Genomic DNA, 18,485 nt, shown 5'->3' with positions numbered 1-18,485 from the left:
ATGATAGGGTCCTCTGTTTAATAAAGATAATAATAACGTTAACAATAAGGACTTTTCACTGTAAGGCTGCTGCTACTGACGTATTCAACATCATGTCAAAGCTGGTTTGGATTTCAACAAATGTACTTTTTAGAGCTATTTTGTCTATTCCTGTTATACCAATAAAAGTATTTAAATCTCAACAAACAGACGTTCTGTGTTTTTAAAAACTACACATTCTGAGATAGGAAAGTGAAATCAACGACTGAGAGGAAATGGTCTTCAAACAGAGTTTTATGACAGTCCATTATCAGTCAAAGTTTTGCTAAATGAATAACACAGAAAGCCATTTTCACAATAATAGGAAAAAAAGCAATCTCTGAATAGTAAAATGTTGTTTGTAATCCTCCTTTTGCCAATTTTACAACTAAGGCTAGTTTGATTATTTCTTAGTTTTATAATTACTCGTGATTAGAAGATATTGCAACAGCAGCATATTTTTGCTAAAATAAATAATACAACAGTTAACTCAACTTAACATTTAAAACTGAAACATGAATGACTTAACTTGTCTTCATGTTGTTCTTTCTACATTAACTCTGGACTTATCATCTCGCCAGGACATGGTTTGTTTTGTTTCAGATATGAATATCAGATCTTTGGAAACCTTTAAGTACATTCAACTTTCTTCCACATGAAGCTCACAATTTGAGCTGCTTGAGCAGTGAAGTGCAAACATGAACATATTTAAAAAGGCACAGGCATCTAAATAAACATGTATATTCACATTGGTTTACAAATAAATAAATAATAGTGACTCGAAGTAACAAAATTATATAAAAAAAGGAAACAACGTGATGGTTTTGCCAGCCATCAGAACGCTCACTGAGCTACCAAGCTGATGTTTGAGAATTGGTGTATGTACTTCCTCACAAAGGAGTAATCTGCTGATTCACTTTCATTTAACATCCAATTTAAAAACAAGGCAAATGGACACGATATTGTCCTGTTGATTAAAGATCTCAGTGAAGAGGAAATTGAAACACAGGCCAAATGTATCCACACCGGGTTTAAAAATGATTGTTATATTTTCCCTCCAGCCATCCCATTCAGGGCATGCATAAAGAAGTAACCCCATGTGCCTTCATATGCAATGTTTACTTACTATACTTTCTATTTTGAAAAAGCAGAGGCAAGACAATTAATTATAGGCCAGGGTTTGAAATGTAAGCATGCTGCTTAACTCCCATAGTTTTCAGATGTGCTTCTGCTTCATATTAGATCAGCAGTTCTGAATGTTTAGATGACTGGTACTGTCCTGCCTGAAAGTATAGTTCAGTTATGAGTTATTGCTTTTTTATGGATAATGCTAGATATTGTAACTAGACTATTTTACACAAAGACAGCTTTAGTTAGACTAGATTTGAGATGTATATTTTCACATTCAATGAATCATCTTGTGACCCTCTGATTGAGAACCGCTGGTCATGTCCATCACCACATTACACCAGGACTCTCCGAGCTTTGGCTCCACATTGCTCCTTGTCTGTGTGCTGCAGAGAGAGGTGCAGTTTAGTCCAGAGATGCGGGTCTCCGCTGCTCTGAGCCTCCAGCAGCAGAACCGTTTGCTCCTGGAGCTGCTGCAGCTGGCCTTGTGTGCGCTTATTCTCCTTGATCAGCTGCTGTGTGCGCATGGTGATCCCCAGCAAGCCAGATTTGTTGAGAATGTTGTAGGTATTACTGAAACGTTTCAGTTTGTCAACGTCCATTGAGAGTGCGTCGTCCTGGTCAGCATCCGTCCTGTTGCTGTCGATGTCTGTCATGAATTCACCCGTGTAGGGGAGCGGAGAGTTGCTCCCTGCCAGCTCGGAGAGAGACTCGTCACTGTCCTGACTCTCAGCTGCCTGTGACTGGTTGTTTGCTGCTTCAAAGCTTGAGATGGATTTGATTGTAGTCTGCAGTGCTGGCTGCAGGCTGGGGGGGCTGTAGAGCCTGTGGCCGTGGTGGCCTGATGTTGAACTCACCCTCACCTTGGAGGATCCCGCCCTCTTAGTGGGCTTGTCTGATGGGTGTGGGGCGATTTTGGGATATGACTTGAGGATGGGCATGTAGCTTTTTGATTGTCGGATACTTTCAGAAGCCGTGTTTAAGGAGCTGCTGCTACCATTTGATACCATGGTTTGAAGGAGAACCATCTGTGACTGAGGCATCACTTCCAAGGGTGGAGGAAAGCCCCACTGTTTTTGCTGCTGGAGCCACCGCGGATGGCTAGAGGTAAAAAAAACAACTTTAAATATCATGTTTCAACCTATAGTGCAAAACATATACTACAGTACTTAAATACAAGGAGCATATAAAATGAACAAACATATAATGGTGACATCACAAAAAAGACTTTACATTTGCACTCTTAGCCAAAGGTGATTTCACCCTGAATTGACAATAAAGCCCTGGATTAGTGCTATGCAGAGGTAGAATAGAATAGAATAGAATTTATACTATCTTTATCCCTTTAAGGGTGAAATTTTTCTCTGCATTTGACCCAACCCTGTATATAGGGAGCAGTGGGCTGCCAATGACAGGCGCCCGGCTGTGTTTTACCTGCTTTAACACAAAGTTATTCATGATAATCATTGGAGAGAGTCCAGCATATGAGCCTCCCATCACAGCCATCTGCGGACCAATCGGGTCCCGGCCGACTATGGACCCATTCCTTCTTGCATCGTCAGAGTCAGTCAGATCGACTGTACTAAGGTGCTCAGAGCTGGCATCTGAGAAAAAGGGGGAGACAAGCATATGGGTCATGTCAGGTTTAAAAGCAAGGTATTTACCTCTCTATTGTGTACAGTCCCTGGGGCAGAACATTCGTATAAAAACAGTGGCAGATGTAGATAAGCATCTCCAGAGTGTCTGGAGTCTTAATAGTGAATAAAATAAAAGTCATATGAAAAATGAATCCAATACAGGATACCCTCCATAGAAAATGTGACCTAGATCCCTACATTTGATTATGGCTGACCCTGTTGATAGTCATTTATTTCTAATTATGGAAATGCTAATTATATACGGGTACGCTCCAAAGTGTGTTGCCCTGGTGAATGACGGTGTCCTGTGTCTGTCGGGGCGACTAAAACTTCTCATGTTTGCCTGGAAAAATGGAGAGTTAAGAGTTGGAACGTAACTGGCACGCTCAACACATGGCTTTGACAGAGTTCAATGTGCTTTTGCCTTGAGTTATGATTATGCAATGGCAAAGTAAAAAAAACATTAGGTTGGTTAACACTCAGTATGGACTCCAATTGAGACTTAAAAAAGCGAAGAGACACAGTCAACTTGTAAACACACAGTTTACATATAGTTTGTGCATTTGTTTTTACACTCCATTATTTTTTATTGATATATTTTAATGTCTTGATGGCGATGATTGTTCACTTCAGTTTGTTGTGGAGGAAATTTCCCAGACTGAATTAGACAATACAAGAGAAAAACATGCACACGCCTACAAATAGGATGTTGTGTTTTTGACATTAAACATTAAAATATTCAACATCGTAATATTAGATTACATTCTTATCAACGTGGTGTCCATTTATTGAATGGAGCTTGACGTTTAAGAGGCCTGTACCCCCCACATAGCCAGTTTAATTACACAGCTACTGTAAGACGTGCTTTTCAACATTTACCGACGTTGCTCAAAGTATGTTAGCGAATAAAAGATGCCAATGCCAACAATAAATATGATAACCTGGGAGTCCTGTCTATTTACAACGTCTTAATAATGCAGCTCACACTTGCTTTTTATTCTTTTTTTAAAATACCATACACCATTTAACTTTAACTAATTTAGATAAATACCCTGCTTCTGCAAAAAAAAAGAAATGGTGGTATGTGAAATGCAATAGTATCAGTTATCTGTGTTCACTGTTTACTGTCATGCCCCTGGGCTGCTAGCTCAGTTAGCTCAGTTAGCTGCTAGGTAACGCTAGCCACCACAGCTGCAGCTTGGCAACCAGCCCATCACGAGACCGTTGATGGGATACTTGGCTAAAAGTCTGAACTTACACACCTTATCAATACATTACATTATACATTAACATAATAACTAATAAATAACACTGACACATGGGAGTTGCATATCTGACGGCAGTGCTCACAGAAAATGTTACCAGAGCAGAAGGGATGGCTTTGAATGCTTTTTGCTTGTGAATATAAACCATGTGATCCACAATAAAAACATTAGTGCTCTTGGTGTGTGCAGTTTTTTATTTCTACTTAAATTAATAACATATGGTGCTTTTCACAGTGTGACATAACAGTGATGATATAAACTGTCTTAAGGTCGATATGTATCATCATTATACACCATTTGGAGGCCATAATATCTCAACATGATTTCACTGACAAGCGCAGCTTGAAGAAAGAGTGGGTAAACAGTGATGTTATACTGACATGAGGAATACGATAAGAGGTCAAACACGTGATTGGACACACAAACACACTTAATTATGATAAAGGGAGAAGTTGGAGCATATCAACTTACAAAAGGAAATGGAAAAATACAGGAAAAAGCAAGTCTTGCTCAAAAACCTCAAACACCTTGAGGACCCGAAGCAGGAAATGACGCTAAGCTGCGAACTGTGCCAGCCACTCAAAGTCTTGCAGTGTTAGGCTCTGTTAACACCAGGCTGACTGGAGAGGGCCTGATGGAGGGTGTTAGGATGGCCTTGGTGGCCTGCAGCCTCAAAGGCACAGATCCTAAACCCCCTCAAGCTGTAAGCTTTGTGGCAGACACCAAACATGGAGATGAGACTCTATAACCACAACATCTCTGTCAAAAGAGAGGACATGTAAGGCCTGGCTCTGGACAACAGGGGGCCCTTAGCAAGATTTTCTTTGGGGGTCCTCCTTACTTTTTGTGTGTGTGTGTGAGACAAGACAAATGTTTGGACCACACTGCTAGACCTGACAAATGTCACCCTTAGTGTGACATATGTGAGAGCAAACGTGCATATGGTCAATTACTGTTCGTCAGTAGTACGGGTTAGTCCGGTATATAATGAAAAAATCACACAAGACAAACTGACAACCATAACAATTTAATTACAAAATAAATATCTAAATGAAATAAAAATACTAACACAGTAGAAATGTTACTTTGTACATTTTGATAGAGATTTTCTTTGTGTAGTACATGAAAAAAAATACAAAAGGACAGAATTTTACATAATTACTTCAACTGATCCCTTCCAATAGCAGACTAAGAAAGTCTGCTGTAAATGCTTTTTTATCTGTGAATACTTGCAATCACAGTAAAACAAGACATCAACATTTCATCACCAAATTAGTACTGCTTATAGTTTTGGTTACTGTAGTATTGATCTGCCCATTCCTCCTGGGCTTGCCACGTCCATTCTGCAGTCTACAACACATTTCCTGGTGTGATTTGAAATAAACTGATGAAATCTGATTTGATCCAACTCTCCAAAACAATAGAGAAAGATTTTTTCATACGCAGTCTTCAGTCGATAGATGTTTTTGATCAATATTGCTCTCACGTAATGAATTGACAGTAAACACTTTATAGTAATGCCTGGTCACATGGCGCTACAGAGGGAGAGGAATTCATTCAGACTGAGTTACCTCCATAATAATGATAGCAGAAGACTCCAATAAGCTGATGGATTGTGACTGACAATACTGTCCTAAATCTAATCTTAACCCATCTATACAAACATTTGATCATAGAGCAGTTTTAAACACTAGAGGGAGACATTTCATTGTTGCATGTGCAAAGCAGCTGCACACTCAGTCCAACATGTGTTGCTATGACAAGTCAAGGTGTCTTAGATAATGTTTGAACAAAATAAATGACAAACTTTTTAAAGATTGCTAGTCCAAATATATTCAGCTGTATCAATAAATATAGATTTAAAAAAAAAAGTGTAACCATCTTTAAATACCAAAGAAATGACCAAATTACAATAAATGATACAGTCAAAACTAGTATAAAAGAGAAGGCGTCGGTCTGTTGGGTTCGACATTGCACTGGCTCCCAGGGATGTCCATTGTGTCAGGTGTAACAGCAGTGTTTCCACCAATCAAAACACGCTTCCGGTTGAAGCGTGTCATGATAAACGCTCTGCCCATCAGCAGGAGGGCATGTCAGCAAAACAACCCAGCTGTTTGAGTCTCTGGCTGCAGACACGGAGGAGACTCTGGATGCTGTCACTGGGTGGGAAATAAATAGTGAGCCACACTGCAACTGAGGGTTGGACCGCCACTGCAGTTACCTGCGAGGGTTCTGGCAGCTGGAAAAGACGAGAAAGAAGTATGTTTTTTACAATGCTTTTAACTGCTAGTTGGAGGGGACATGAATATCTTACACTTGAGATTGCGCCATCACCTGTCACAATCTTTCGCTTTCTGTCTCTCCTTTCTCTTCCTTCCTCTTCCTCTTTGCCTTTTCCTAGAAGGGGAACAAAATGAATATGCCTCCATTCTCTCAGATGGAACACGAATATTCTTTTTAACAATCTAAAAACGGACGTTATTGCAATATATTCATGTACTCACCTTTCAACAGTCACAATAGGTTTCCTGACTCTGAGGAACAAAGTAATAAATTAGGTAATAAATAGTCATTGTAAGTATTTGTCAACCCTGTCTCAGAGAAATTACATTTATGCATTCATTTGTTATACCAAATATGTTTTGTGGTAAACGTAATTGCTGGATTGTGTTCCAATCATACAGTCTATGGCTCCAGTCGTTACGTTTATTAGAAATGTTTCCTCATTATGTTTTATTAAAAAAATGTAATTCAGATGTTATTACTTTGCTGACGTACATTTGAAGGCTATAAATGTAATTTCTAAGTAGACACGGTTGATATTTGAATACAAATTATGACTTGTTTTCTTACCTACATTCACATGTCTGATGCTCCACAAATGTCATCTCAACATATTCTTGACCCGGCTCTGATGGCCTGATTTTCAACAGCTGAGGGATGAAACCGGTTAACGTTACCGTTAGAAGCAAATTAGGTACATACAGTAAATTTAACAAGAACAATTATATTTCACAGAGCCCTTGTCTTACCTGCATGGTGACGTTTGTGGTGCGAGTGGGATGGCACTCCAGGTTTTCGTCCCCGCAGCAACCTGCACACCTCACCAGCGGCACACAGGCGGGGCTGTAGATGTGCTCCACCTCTGACGGGTACTCCTGCACCACCTCCACCAGCTTCTCAATGGTCCGGCAGAAGCTGCGACCCCACACTTCTTGGAACATCAACACTAGGATGAGAGGAGGAGGCTATGGGCTATACTTTGCAGTTACAAACGAGTCTGCTTGTTTCTTATGGGAATACTTGCATGCAGGTCAGATAAATGTATTTTGGTTTAAGAGCTGCTTCATTTTCTGTCTCTCTCGCTTACGTTTAAAGTGCAATCGACATCCAACTTATTTGAGCTTGTGTATCTGACTTAGTACTGCCAGACAAAAAACACGATTTGAATTTGAATTGAACTGCACTGTTCATGATCATACACAAACAGTCTCAGTAATTACTTCAATAATCCAACAATGGCAACCTTATACCATGTACACAGAAACATAAAACCAGTTGCAATACGCCAGTGTGTATCCTGTTTTAATTGTGAAGTAAAAATGTTTGTGTAATGTACAGTACGCTTTCCTGTGAGAGCATATGTGTGAAAGTGTCCCAGTTGCACAGTCTGTGGGGGAGGAACAGGGAAGACTACGTCCGAGCAAACAGAGAAGGAAGAGAAAACAAACATTGGAAACATGGCCATGAACAGAACCCTGCTGGAGCTGGAGCTGAGCCGCCCAGCGGGCACCTCTGGGACTACGGTGACCCCCGGGGTCACCGAATGGAGCCACACACCACAACAGCTGTTTATAAGAGCAGACAGGCTGGAAGGAGAACGGTGGGGAAGCGTCTACGGTAGAGAGATGAGGCCAGAAACGTTATTGTTATACAGCGCAAAGGGCCAGTTCACTGGCCAGTTACAGCTCCTTACTGTATATCTGCTGCTTGTTTGGCCTTTTCTAATCCTCGAATCCATTTCTCGTTAAGTAGCATTCATTTATAGGGAGCAAGAGGATATAAAGGGAGAAGTTAAGCAGTTGAGTAATCTCTGCTCGTCTAAAGTTGACATGTCCTGCAACTCGCAAAATTCAGATAAAATTCATTGACTAACTTATATGCAAGACTCAAGAGCTTGGTCATTCATAGTTCTCAACTGTATTTTGTCAGTGCTGGCATTGATTTATTTGGTTTGCATCAGACTACTTTTGTAGCTGTCTATTGTGGGTCTGTTTTTTGGTCAAAATTCAAGTGTTGTGAGACATTCATTTTTTTAATATCACGGTTGTTATTACCGGGATATTGCGATACTCATAGTTTTATTACAAACACTGTAATAATATGGTTTGAAAAAATAGTTAGAATGCTTACCTTCAGTTGTATTGCTTATGCGTGACAAGGGAAGACTCTGTGAAACAGAAATAAATGTTGGTTATTTATTCAGGTTTCCTGTGAGCACATGTTATAGTGTAAACACCCTGAATCTTTTTAGTTGAGTATTATCTAAATACACACCTTTCAAACTTGAAAATGCAATATATACAAAATATCCTGGATATAAAGACAGCGCCAGTCTGCAGTGTCACCAATATCAAGTATATCTGTACTCCGGTGGTGACAGCTGGAACTGCAGTGGAATTAAGCCGACGATCACACACCTTTTTTTCCACCCTGCAGTGCAAAAGTCTTCCTGATAAGCAGTGGATCCAGTCTCTCTTATACAGTCTATCACGTCCCTCTGTGTGCCCAACTGTTTAGGTTCAAAACCTGTTTCCTGTGGTGTAAGATTCAGTTCTTTATTTATTTTCCCCCTCCGTCTTGATTTTTTCCCATCATCCCATGATAAACAGAGTGCATTTCCCATTCGCCTGGGAAAACACAAAACCTCGAGTTGACTCCATCTCAGGAAGGGAAATCTACGTTTGCTAAAATGCCCTCCAGCAGAAGAGCTGAACCGGCGACAGACAACCTGCCTCTGCAATCCCTCCTCATCACCGGTGTTACCTTTCAGTTTTTGTGTAACACACACACACACGCGCACACACACACACCTGATAATATTTATACTGTAACACTGTCTGTGAAAGTAAGACAGATGGTGAGATTGAAGGTGTTGGACCAAAACGTGTTATATAATAGTGCACAGACAGACAAGGACATTCCCAAATGATGCCAGTAGGGAATGTTGCGTCTTACACCATCTGTCCGTTGCTAAAATGCATCTATTTCCCGTTAAAGACCAAAATTAGTTTGAGGGTGAAGATAGCATCTGTCAGCAGCACAGTGCGACACAATTTCTTTCCTCTAAGTATTGTGGTTAACGAGGTATGTCCTGCTTTGATGATGATGCATTCACACTTACAGAAACATTTCCGAGGTTCCTGTAAAACTGTCACTGAGATAAGTGGCAGGGAAGGCTATGTATTTAACAGAATGTACTGTACGACAGACTTCATATCAATAGAAGGACAAGAGCTTCCAGTAAACCACTTAGAAGGTTCGGTTCTCCACGAGTTAGGGGATCTGTTCAGGCATCTCCCCTTTTTTAAAAAGTGACTGGTGATCTGGCCAAAGTGTACAGCTGTTCCTCTGTCAGAACAGCTGTTCTATTGAGTGGTGTTCATCGAACTGTGTCGGCTATACAACAGCACCACAGGATACAAGCTCCGCTAGCAGCGTCATTCACAGCACGGGGACATCACAGTGCAGTTTAAGTTTTTGTTGTTTTAAAAACTTCCACTCTCTGGGGTATATTGCTTTTTTTTCAGCATGTCTAGCAACGCCCTGCTTGTAAAATAAATCCTTTCCCAGTATTAATTGGCGTATGATCTGTGCTTCTTTTCTGCTGCTGCTCCACATCACAAGGGCGTTTTGGCTCTGGCTCCTCAGTTGCCGTTCAGAATGTGGAGAGGTATGGAGAGTTTTCTGACCTTGGTCATGGGTTAAGCCTTGACATGGCGAGCAATCATCTTTGGCACCTCCTGTGGTTGAGAACAGAGGAGTGAGCATGCCCACAAGAAGCTGCCAGATTATGAAAGGCTGCATGAAGATCCTCACGTAGACATTCCTTCCTCCTTGTGCACTTGTGGTAATACTGTGTGATTAATGGTAACTGGGAGGTAATTCAGCTCTGGTGGGAAGGGAGAACCACTTAATACATGTGTATAAACTTGTCTTAAGGTTTCTGTCATTTCATTCCCTGAAGACCTTGTTCAGGGAATTTGACTCTAGCATTGCTGCATGTCATTTTGATTTATTGTTTTCATAAATTGAGTGTTAAGAGCTTTGAGGCTTAACTGTGAAGGCTAATTGACTTGACTATAGATTATTGTAATGATGGAATACCTCTACTTTGTGTCCTGTGCAATCCATGGACAACATCTGGGTTTTGGGAAACACGTAAACTGCTGTGAAATCAATTTAAAATCTACACTCCAACAACAACAACAAAAGGAACAGATTTTTACCATATGCCGAAGGAAGAAATATATGAGCAAGCTTGATTTCCTGCACAATCGAATGCTAATTACTGTTGATGGTAGATTAAAGATCGAGACAAGTGCATGGTGCAAAAAATAAACTGCCCCAAAAGCAACTGTTGATGAATTGTAGTTAGAGGTTGATTTTATTACAAATTATTGAGCGATATAAAATGTTGACATAAAATTATCTATGTAGCATTTACAGTGAAAAAGAGAGGAGAGAGAGGTAGAGAGGGGTGAGTGATATCGTGCTGGGGTTAAAAAGTGTGCAAACAATTAGTCTACTTTCTCACTGGACAATTAACATGGTTCCCACTCTAGATGCACAAGTTTTCAGCTCTTGACATCTGCTTCTCATAGAACTTTTGCTTAGCAGCATAGTTTATCTGGAGCCTCTGAGCAGATTGTGTTGCAGAGTAGCAGTGAGTTTGATCAAAAGATTGAAACATCTACAGCACTTAATAATGAATATGTGGCACTGAGGGGGTCTCATATGTTTCTGAAGTCTCTAGTGAAAGTTTGTAAGCTGCTGGCTGAGAGTTTTCTCCATCCTCTGGGTCAGATCAGAGGACCTGTTGTGTCCCTGGGCTCCTGCTGTCAGGCCACAGAGGCTCCGGGCCTCATTACGCTCCACTCCCACACAGCTGAACTATGTCATCTTGAACCTCTTTGCTTAACTCCATCTGTCAGAGGAAGGGCAGCATGCGTAGGGAGCAAAAACAAAACATGATGGGGACCCAGCGTAATGGTCATAAAAGATTTTTCAACTTTGAGGATCAGGCTGGGGAGGGGGAGTGATGGGCTATTCCACAGCAGGTACTATGGCCACTAGCCAGAAAGATCTGGATACCAGCCAGCATATTGTACAGTGTGTAAACGGAGACGACTTCCAGATGAATGCCGATAGGTTTCTATGTCAGTTTAGCCTATATAGATTGGACAACTTCTCCTGGGTGACTGGACTGGAAAATTACGCAAAACTGTGTTAAGTCATTTAAGTTTCTGTTGTCCATTGGATTGCAAATCATTGACAGAAAGGATGAACCATGGTTTGTTTCAAAGTAGTTTCAAAGGGAAGGTATTCTAACAAGCCAAGTAATACTGATGACACTCTTTTATTCACTTTGAATGAGAAATGCAAAATAGTGCGTAGTAATACACGTACTAGTATGAAGTATTTTTCATTAATATATAGTATATCCATAGTCAGAGTTGTCATAAAATATGCTAATTTAGGTTTGAGGGTCAAAGCTCTTTTGACACAATGCCAAAATGTTTGGAGTTGTCTTTTTATAACTGAGTGAAAATGAGTCTTTCAGAAAGTTGCCACATTTTGGCTGAGAAGCAGCTTTCACAAAAATGTATCCATATTTGGTGTAGTTTGAAGAGTAGAGGGATTTCAGTATTAAATCCAACAAATCAAACCATTGACATGTGATCGTCACCTGTTAGCACACAAATTCTATCTTGAGTAATAAAAGGTGTAAACTGATAGCTGTAGTATCAGTGAGCAGTGATGTATTTGTAGTCCTCTAACAAATCTCCTTCGACAAACATCTTGCACACTGATCACTCCCAGGCTGAGTCAACTGCCTGAGGAGTGAAACTACATGTGATTTGGAGACATTTTCTGGTTTAAGATTACGATATAAGATAATCCGGAGTGCTATGTACTTGGCTTGATTGGGTTTTTGGAAAACCCCTCTTTAATCCTTCTCTAGCAAACAATGATCCCAGCTAGATTGAGCATCATGCCACTATTTACATTGCTTTCCAAAAGGGTCTACTTTCAAACTGAAGGGTGACAGTGTGGATAAACAGACCGCAGATGAGATGCAGGCTTCTGTCAACTACATCTGACAGCAGAGTTTGGGAATTTCGGGGGGGGGGGAGGGGTGCATGCAGAGACGAAGTTTAGCAAAATATGTAAAGCTGGCAAACATACTCCAGACCAGTAAAGCACCTGCATCTCCAGCTCAGTGAAAACATATAGGTCAGGAGGAACCGTGTCCTGGTTTTGGCCTGAGTGAAGCTTGACTCTGAACTTGAGACCACACAGGGCAGAGAGCGCTAAAGCAGAACCAGTGAATACAAACACAGAGAAATAGAGCTACCTCCCTGCCTCACTGAGCGTCCTCATCCATCCTTTATCGAGACCCAGATTCCACATCATCAACACCATGACCGTGGCATTTGTTCTCAGGCCTCTTACGTGGCCTGCAGATCACTGTATCTATTCTCAGCCACTACAAAATAAGCAGGTTACGTTTTGTATACATAAGGTGGGTGAACCTACAATGACAGTGGTGCCATTACAGATCTGAGAGACTTCAGCAGGGTCACTTTGGTGGTCAGGTCCGGGCTTGTGATCACAGAGCACTGCCAAAACACCAAGAAGCTTCAGCGGAGCATGTGGTAAACGTGCCACAACACTAAGCTCTTCTGGGTGAATGGAGCCTTTACATTATTCCACAGATAGACACACTTTTAGTTGGGGTGTCACACAGATTCAAAGCCACACAGTAGCATGAATAAAGAGATCTGTTGCAGTTTGATTCTGAAATAAGTCGAGGTTTGGTTTTACTGTACCATTTCTTGGCTGGGAGCAGTTACTTCTTTAAGTCTCAGCTGGTTTCCTGGTATCCAGGAAGAAACTGAAAAACTTTATTTAATGCACAAATCTGAGAGCGGTATCAATATTATCTACCTCTACCTCGCAGCAAGAAGGTTAATACGCATATTCCCCAAAATGTCAAACAATTTATCTCAGACTCCTTAAAGAAATATAATTATAATGTTTAATAAAATGATGTTGAGACCTTCTTCAAGATTGCAAACATTAGAAGCAATCATGTTTTCTTGGAATAGTTGTCTAATTTTTGAAAAAAAACAAGAACAGTAAAATAGGGTCAAGTGACAGGGGAGAGGTAAAGGTCCTTATAAATGTTGATTTAGATAAACACCATTTCCTCAGTATAAGTCCATTAATTCATGCACTAATGTTCCCCTGAAGACACAGAAACACACAACCACTGTATAAACCATGGACCCCATCCACAAACATACATTCACACACACACACACGACACAGGTCTTGAGATAAGACTGACCGGTGGTAATTGTGGTCTCTATTACAGTAAACGCTGCTCTCCCTGTGTAAACCACAGTAAATTACATCCAGATGGGAGATTAAAGCTGAGTAGACGGCTGCCCCGAGCGCCACCGCTCCTCCTCCTCTGCAGGAGGAAGGAGAAATCCATATTTCCTGATTGCGATTGCGGCCCTCCCTTGGGCCGGGACATTACAACTAGAGAGAAATACCACAACAGCGCAAATAAGAGCCCTATCAGTCTGCAGGTCCCTGCCACTGCGTAGCCCAGCATGCAGACATCTGGACTACAACGGTGCACAAGCGTGCATCTTGACAAAAGCTGTTGCTCTTTGATTCTGAGAAACTGAAACCTACACTTGATGTTTTAGGAAAGCTTCTGCTGATGAAACTCTATTGTAACAACTGGAAATGTGACGTCATGCCGTCTGCACTTGGCTAGTTATGAACAAGAATGAGAAGAACACACCATGCACACAAACACGGCACACGTGTGCGACGCAGATGGTCAGACTCAAGTATTGTTTTGCTGCCGGTGATGACGTAAAGGAAACACCTGTGTAACGTCACGTCCTCGCACATAGAGAGCAGAGGAACATGCTTCACTGGAGTCTAACAGTCTAGCAACACCAAATGAGTTCGGCAAGAAGTGATTCCTTTATCAGATTTCCATGGTTTTATCCAAGGAAAATGCTGTATTTTCAAATTGACACAAACAAATAATTCCATAATCTCATACTTTAATCATCTTATTTTCATCCGACACTGATTTTTCTTCATGGAAATATGTCGACGTCTGCACCACTCGACTGCTTTGCCTAGAAAATGCTTACTGTTGTCAGTCAAGTTGTTTTGATGCAATATTTTACCTGCTTTTATCACTTTGACAATAAAAAGAAGATATTGTACACAAACGGCTCTATAGCATTTTTATAAGGTGGGGGGGAAACAAGAGGCAAAGCTCTATTGAGTGAAGTACAAGCAAAAACAAAGCATAGCCACAGTGTTGTAGACACACACACACACACACACACTGTGCATATACAGTATGTGGTTTATATGCACAGGAAGTACCAATAATATACTGCACAGGAGAACAGAGAGTACCGGTATCTTGGAACAAAATAACCGGTGGACAGCATTGGTAAGTGAGTGACCAAGAGGCCATCATTGTTCAGAGGGAAACCCAGGTGCTTCCACTCTCTATCAGGGGCCATATATGAACGGGACCAGCTCTTTTTTAAGAGAATGAATCACATCTGACCGAGTACACGCCTGACTTGAAATCACAGGAATTGGAACAACATGAGTTCTATCTCTTGTATCAGCAATGTTGATTCTGCGTGCTGTTAAATCCCAACATACAGTAGCAATGATGTTTCGTGTGCTAAAAGGTAACTAACTAACTGACTAACTAACAGTCAGTGACTGTTTATGCTTTCATCAGCACTGGTTTAGATACTGAATTTGTTTACTCAGCTGTAATCATTTCCTCAAATCTCATCGTGCCTGTACTTGACCGTTACACATTTTTTTACCAATCTACAACACCAGTGACAGCTTGCTTAGATGTGTGTAGCTGTCATTTTGAACATGATGATAAATTAAAGCTAAAAAGGAGAAAATCTATTCAGAACAGTAGTCAGGGTTCATTTCTACAGTGGAACAACTACTGCTACTGCTAACATAAACATACACTTTGTTTTCTCATGGTTCCCACCCTTCGTGGGAGTACAATCATTTGAACATTTGACCTCTTCTGGTCTTTACAATCCACTGACATATGCAGACAATGTTTATGTCAAATAAGCAGACACTGTTTTATCAAAGAGGTCACAAGCCAAAAAAAGGTTGGCTACTACTGCAGTGCACTGTGATACCAATCATACAACCTCAAGTCAATATGAAGACATGAGGAAGAAAACAACATGCAGGGGCCACAATGAAACATCAAACATATTCAAATGACAGACTTTTGTTTAAAAGTGATGAAATGTGTCTACCACACACACACGGAGCAATGCTGTAAATCCCTGGTCGTAAAGTAGAGATATTAAGCACATGAAGTTAACCCCACCCTCTCTCTTGGCTGCTCTTAGCAGACATGAATGACTGCATGAATCACAAGGCTGCTGACGGCAGCTCCAGCTGCGACTATAGTGAGAAATACTCATTATCAATAAGTGACACATATTTATGGGTAAAGAATCCTAAAGAGAGACATTTATGAATCACACTCCCAAGCATATGGCTGATGTATGCTTTTTCCACTTTGGTAGCCCCAACTGTTTATTTTGGGGGGGGGGGGGGCTGCTGACAGGACGGACATCTACCAGAAGAGTCTAACTTTGCCACTATGACTTTAAAAGAGCTGCTAGAATGAGTGTCGCTTGTCTGCTAAAAATGTGGAATATTTGGGTCTTTAGGTGCATCTTTGCAAAGCAACCATTCCTTTTAAAGCTAATCGTTCTCAGCAAATAGTGAATGGCAAACGAAGGGTTAGAGAAAGACCTCAAATATAACAAGCTCAGATCCTCACAGTCAGTCTGTATCAGCGGACAGGTTGTTGAATCTTAGAATGGAATGGCTTACATTTGCTGTCAGTCTCTTGGGCAGCGGAGGGGCATTTAACCTGCTTCACTTTACGGGCCCTGGATTTTGTCACTCCTATTTTGACTGAGCAGGCCATGAGCTGATTATGAGGATTAGTGGAGATGTGGTGATCCCATCCCTCTCCCACTCACGCTCAATTCAGCAACAGCTGCAAAGTCTCCGGCGAGAGAATCTGGTGGGACATGGATCTTTTTCCAACCTTGAGACCCTGACTTTGTGACTGTAACATGTCTAAATGTGAACAGCAGCCTGGCGAAAGGGAAAGTCAAACAGTGCGACTTAGTTCAACAGGTCCAGCAGTGTATGGAGTGTGACTGAAGCGCTGAATGGACACAACAATGACCTGGTGTTGCATTGAACATGAGAGGCATCAGAGATAGCTGCCAGCCATCAGCCTCCTTGGGACGAAATCAGAAACTGAATGGGTCCAAGAGCCTCAGCGCAAGTTGGCACAAGTCCCGCTGTCCAATGGCACATCCTCTTACAAGTGTTTCCTTTGAATGAGATTCACTCCAGTTTCAGCTCTGTCCTGTTCTGGCACATTTTCATTTTAAGACTAAAAGGCAATGCCAGGCAACAGAGAACAGAACATCTTTGTACCACAGTAACCCCCTGCCAGCCTGACAGTGATATGACTGGCCTGAAATTAAGTTTCAATAGATTTGTTTTCACACACACACACACTGGTTAATTTTTATCAGCTTGACTATTCACACTGCACGTACATATTTAACATGCTGAGATGAAACAAGGCAGGGAGGAAAAGCTGCATTTGCAGATGAAAATAAGATAAACTAAAGACTGCAAACTTGCTTTCCAGTTTTACCCGATACACTGCAAACACTTTGAGACGAGCTTAGCAGCTTGTCAACTCACCAGGATCTGGTGAAGCTATCGGTATTACCTTTCAAATATTTATTGAGGATTGCTTATTTAAGGGAATTCTCACCAGCATGGGAATCAGAGTGTTTTCTGATGGAAATCTACACTGCAAAAAAAAAGAAGAAAAGAAAAAAGACCTTATAGGCCTACAGAAGTGGGAATGTGTCATGCATCTGTAATTATAGTCTAAGTAAGCTTAGAGGATCTGCCACATCCAACAGTGAGTCACTTTGCATCACGTGTTCCACAGGCAGAGAGATGCAGTTTGTCACGTTCCATTTCATGAATGAACTGAGCAGAATGGCGCTCATTCAAAAGGTGTCAACGCACAAGTATCACTTCATCTACGTGGCTTCTGCTGACTCGACCATTCAGCTCACATTTTGAGACTGATAGCTATTAACATATAAGAATCTAACAATAGGCACGTTTTTTCAACATTCTATCAGAATGAGGACTTTCTAATTGTAATGGTAACACGTAGCAGATCCAAATAATCGAACTAGTGTGGAAATCCTAACGTGACACATCTTAGTGTGAGTTAAAATGATAGAAAATCCAATTTCTTGCTGCGCATGAACGTCTCACTGAATGTAGCTTACCTGTGCAGGTGAGAGCAGCAGATACAGCGCCACCGCAGCCTGGATGACAAGACCGAGTTTCATTTCGCGATGTCTGCGAGTGGAGAGGAGGTGATGGCTCCCGGTGTACACAATAAAACAATCCAAACAAAGTGCCAAACTACTCAGAAAAGAAAAAGAGATGCTGACCGGGAATTTCCAACTCATCCGCCCTCCCGGTTCAGCAGGGTTATACTGGGAATGAGTGCAGTCACGTAGCTCCGCTTGCCGCGTGTAACCTGATGAAGTGGATTGTGCTGACTCAGGCCCCAGAGGCGAACTGAAAGGTGCTGGGGCAATAAGATAATAAAACAAAAGTTTTCGAATAAACTGAATCAAAGAGCAAATCCTACAACGTCTCTGCAGCATGAAATAGTGGCAACCAGTTTTGACAAATCATATTCAGTGCAAAAAAAGAAAGAAAGTAGTCTATTCAGTCCAAAAACGTGACGATCTGCTCCATGTGTGAAGTTGCACCGACAGTTTCAGTTTTCAGTCCTGCTCTGAGCTGAGCTTTGCTTCTAAGTGCCACCCCGCCACCTTTTCACAAGCTGACCACAATCTCCTCCCCTTCTCTGTCCTCCTCTCTGCTCTGCCTCATCTGTCCTCGCACAGCTCCCTGCCCCTTTCAGCTGCAATGTGTAATAGAATTTATGTGATGATGTAAATGGTTATGCAGAGACTGTGGC

The 18,485-nt window shown here is 41.3% G+C and overlaps 2 protein-coding genes across 2 annotated transcripts; both read right to left on the bottom strand.

Annotated features, from left to right (window-relative positions):
- Positions 1-1,481: 1,481 nt before the first annotated feature.
- Positions 1,482-3,120, bottom strand: cipca (CLOCK-interacting pacemaker a; the record flags this gene model as incomplete). Its single annotated transcript, XM_079286147.1, is given in 5 exon segments — positions 1,482-2,228; positions 2,230-2,247; positions 2,581-2,750; positions 2,826-2,830; positions 3,053-3,120. Coding segments are annotated over 5 exon segments (1,008 nt in total).
- Positions 3,121-5,156: 2,036 nt separating this feature from the next.
- Positions 5,157-18,279, bottom strand: pgfb (placental growth factor b). Its single transcript, XM_079287397.1, has 7 exons — positions 17,779-18,279; positions 8,462-8,498; positions 7,081-7,277; positions 6,902-6,981; positions 6,553-6,582; positions 6,383-6,445; positions 5,157-6,287 (listed from the first exon to the last, which is right to left on the bottom strand). Exons 1-7 carry the CDS (start codon positions 18,163-18,165, stop codon positions 6,266-6,268), a joined length of 816 nt encoding a protein of 271 aa, XP_079143523.1. The 5' UTR covers positions 18,166-18,279; the 3' UTR covers positions 5,157-6,265.
- Between the last annotated feature and the right edge of the window lie 206 nt (positions 18,280-18,485).

Source organism: Melanostigma gelatinosum, assembly GCF_949748355.1.
Source record: "Melanostigma gelatinosum genome assembly, chromosome: 16".
NCBI classification, from domain to species: domain Eukaryota; kingdom Metazoa; phylum Chordata; class Actinopteri; order Perciformes; family Zoarcidae; genus Melanostigma; species Melanostigma gelatinosum.
The sequence above is the reverse complement of the archived record's forward strand: the minus strand, read 5'-3'. Positions and strand labels throughout refer to the sequence as shown.

Excerpts from the sequence above, each read along its gene's own strand:
- pgfb (XM_079287397.1), bottom strand. The coding sequence starts at position 18,165 with ATGCTGCAGAGACGTTGTAGGATTTGCTCTTTGATTCAGTTTATTCGA. Across the intron at positions 6,446-6,552 it reads CCTATTGTGACTGTTGAAAG|GAAAAGGCAAAGAGGAAGAG; the intron begins GTGAGTACATGA and ends TTCCCCTTCTAG. Across the intron at positions 6,288-6,382 it reads AAAGCGAAAGATTGTGACAG|CTGCCAGAACCCTCGCAGGT; the intron begins GTGATGGCGCAA and ends CGTCTTTTCCAG.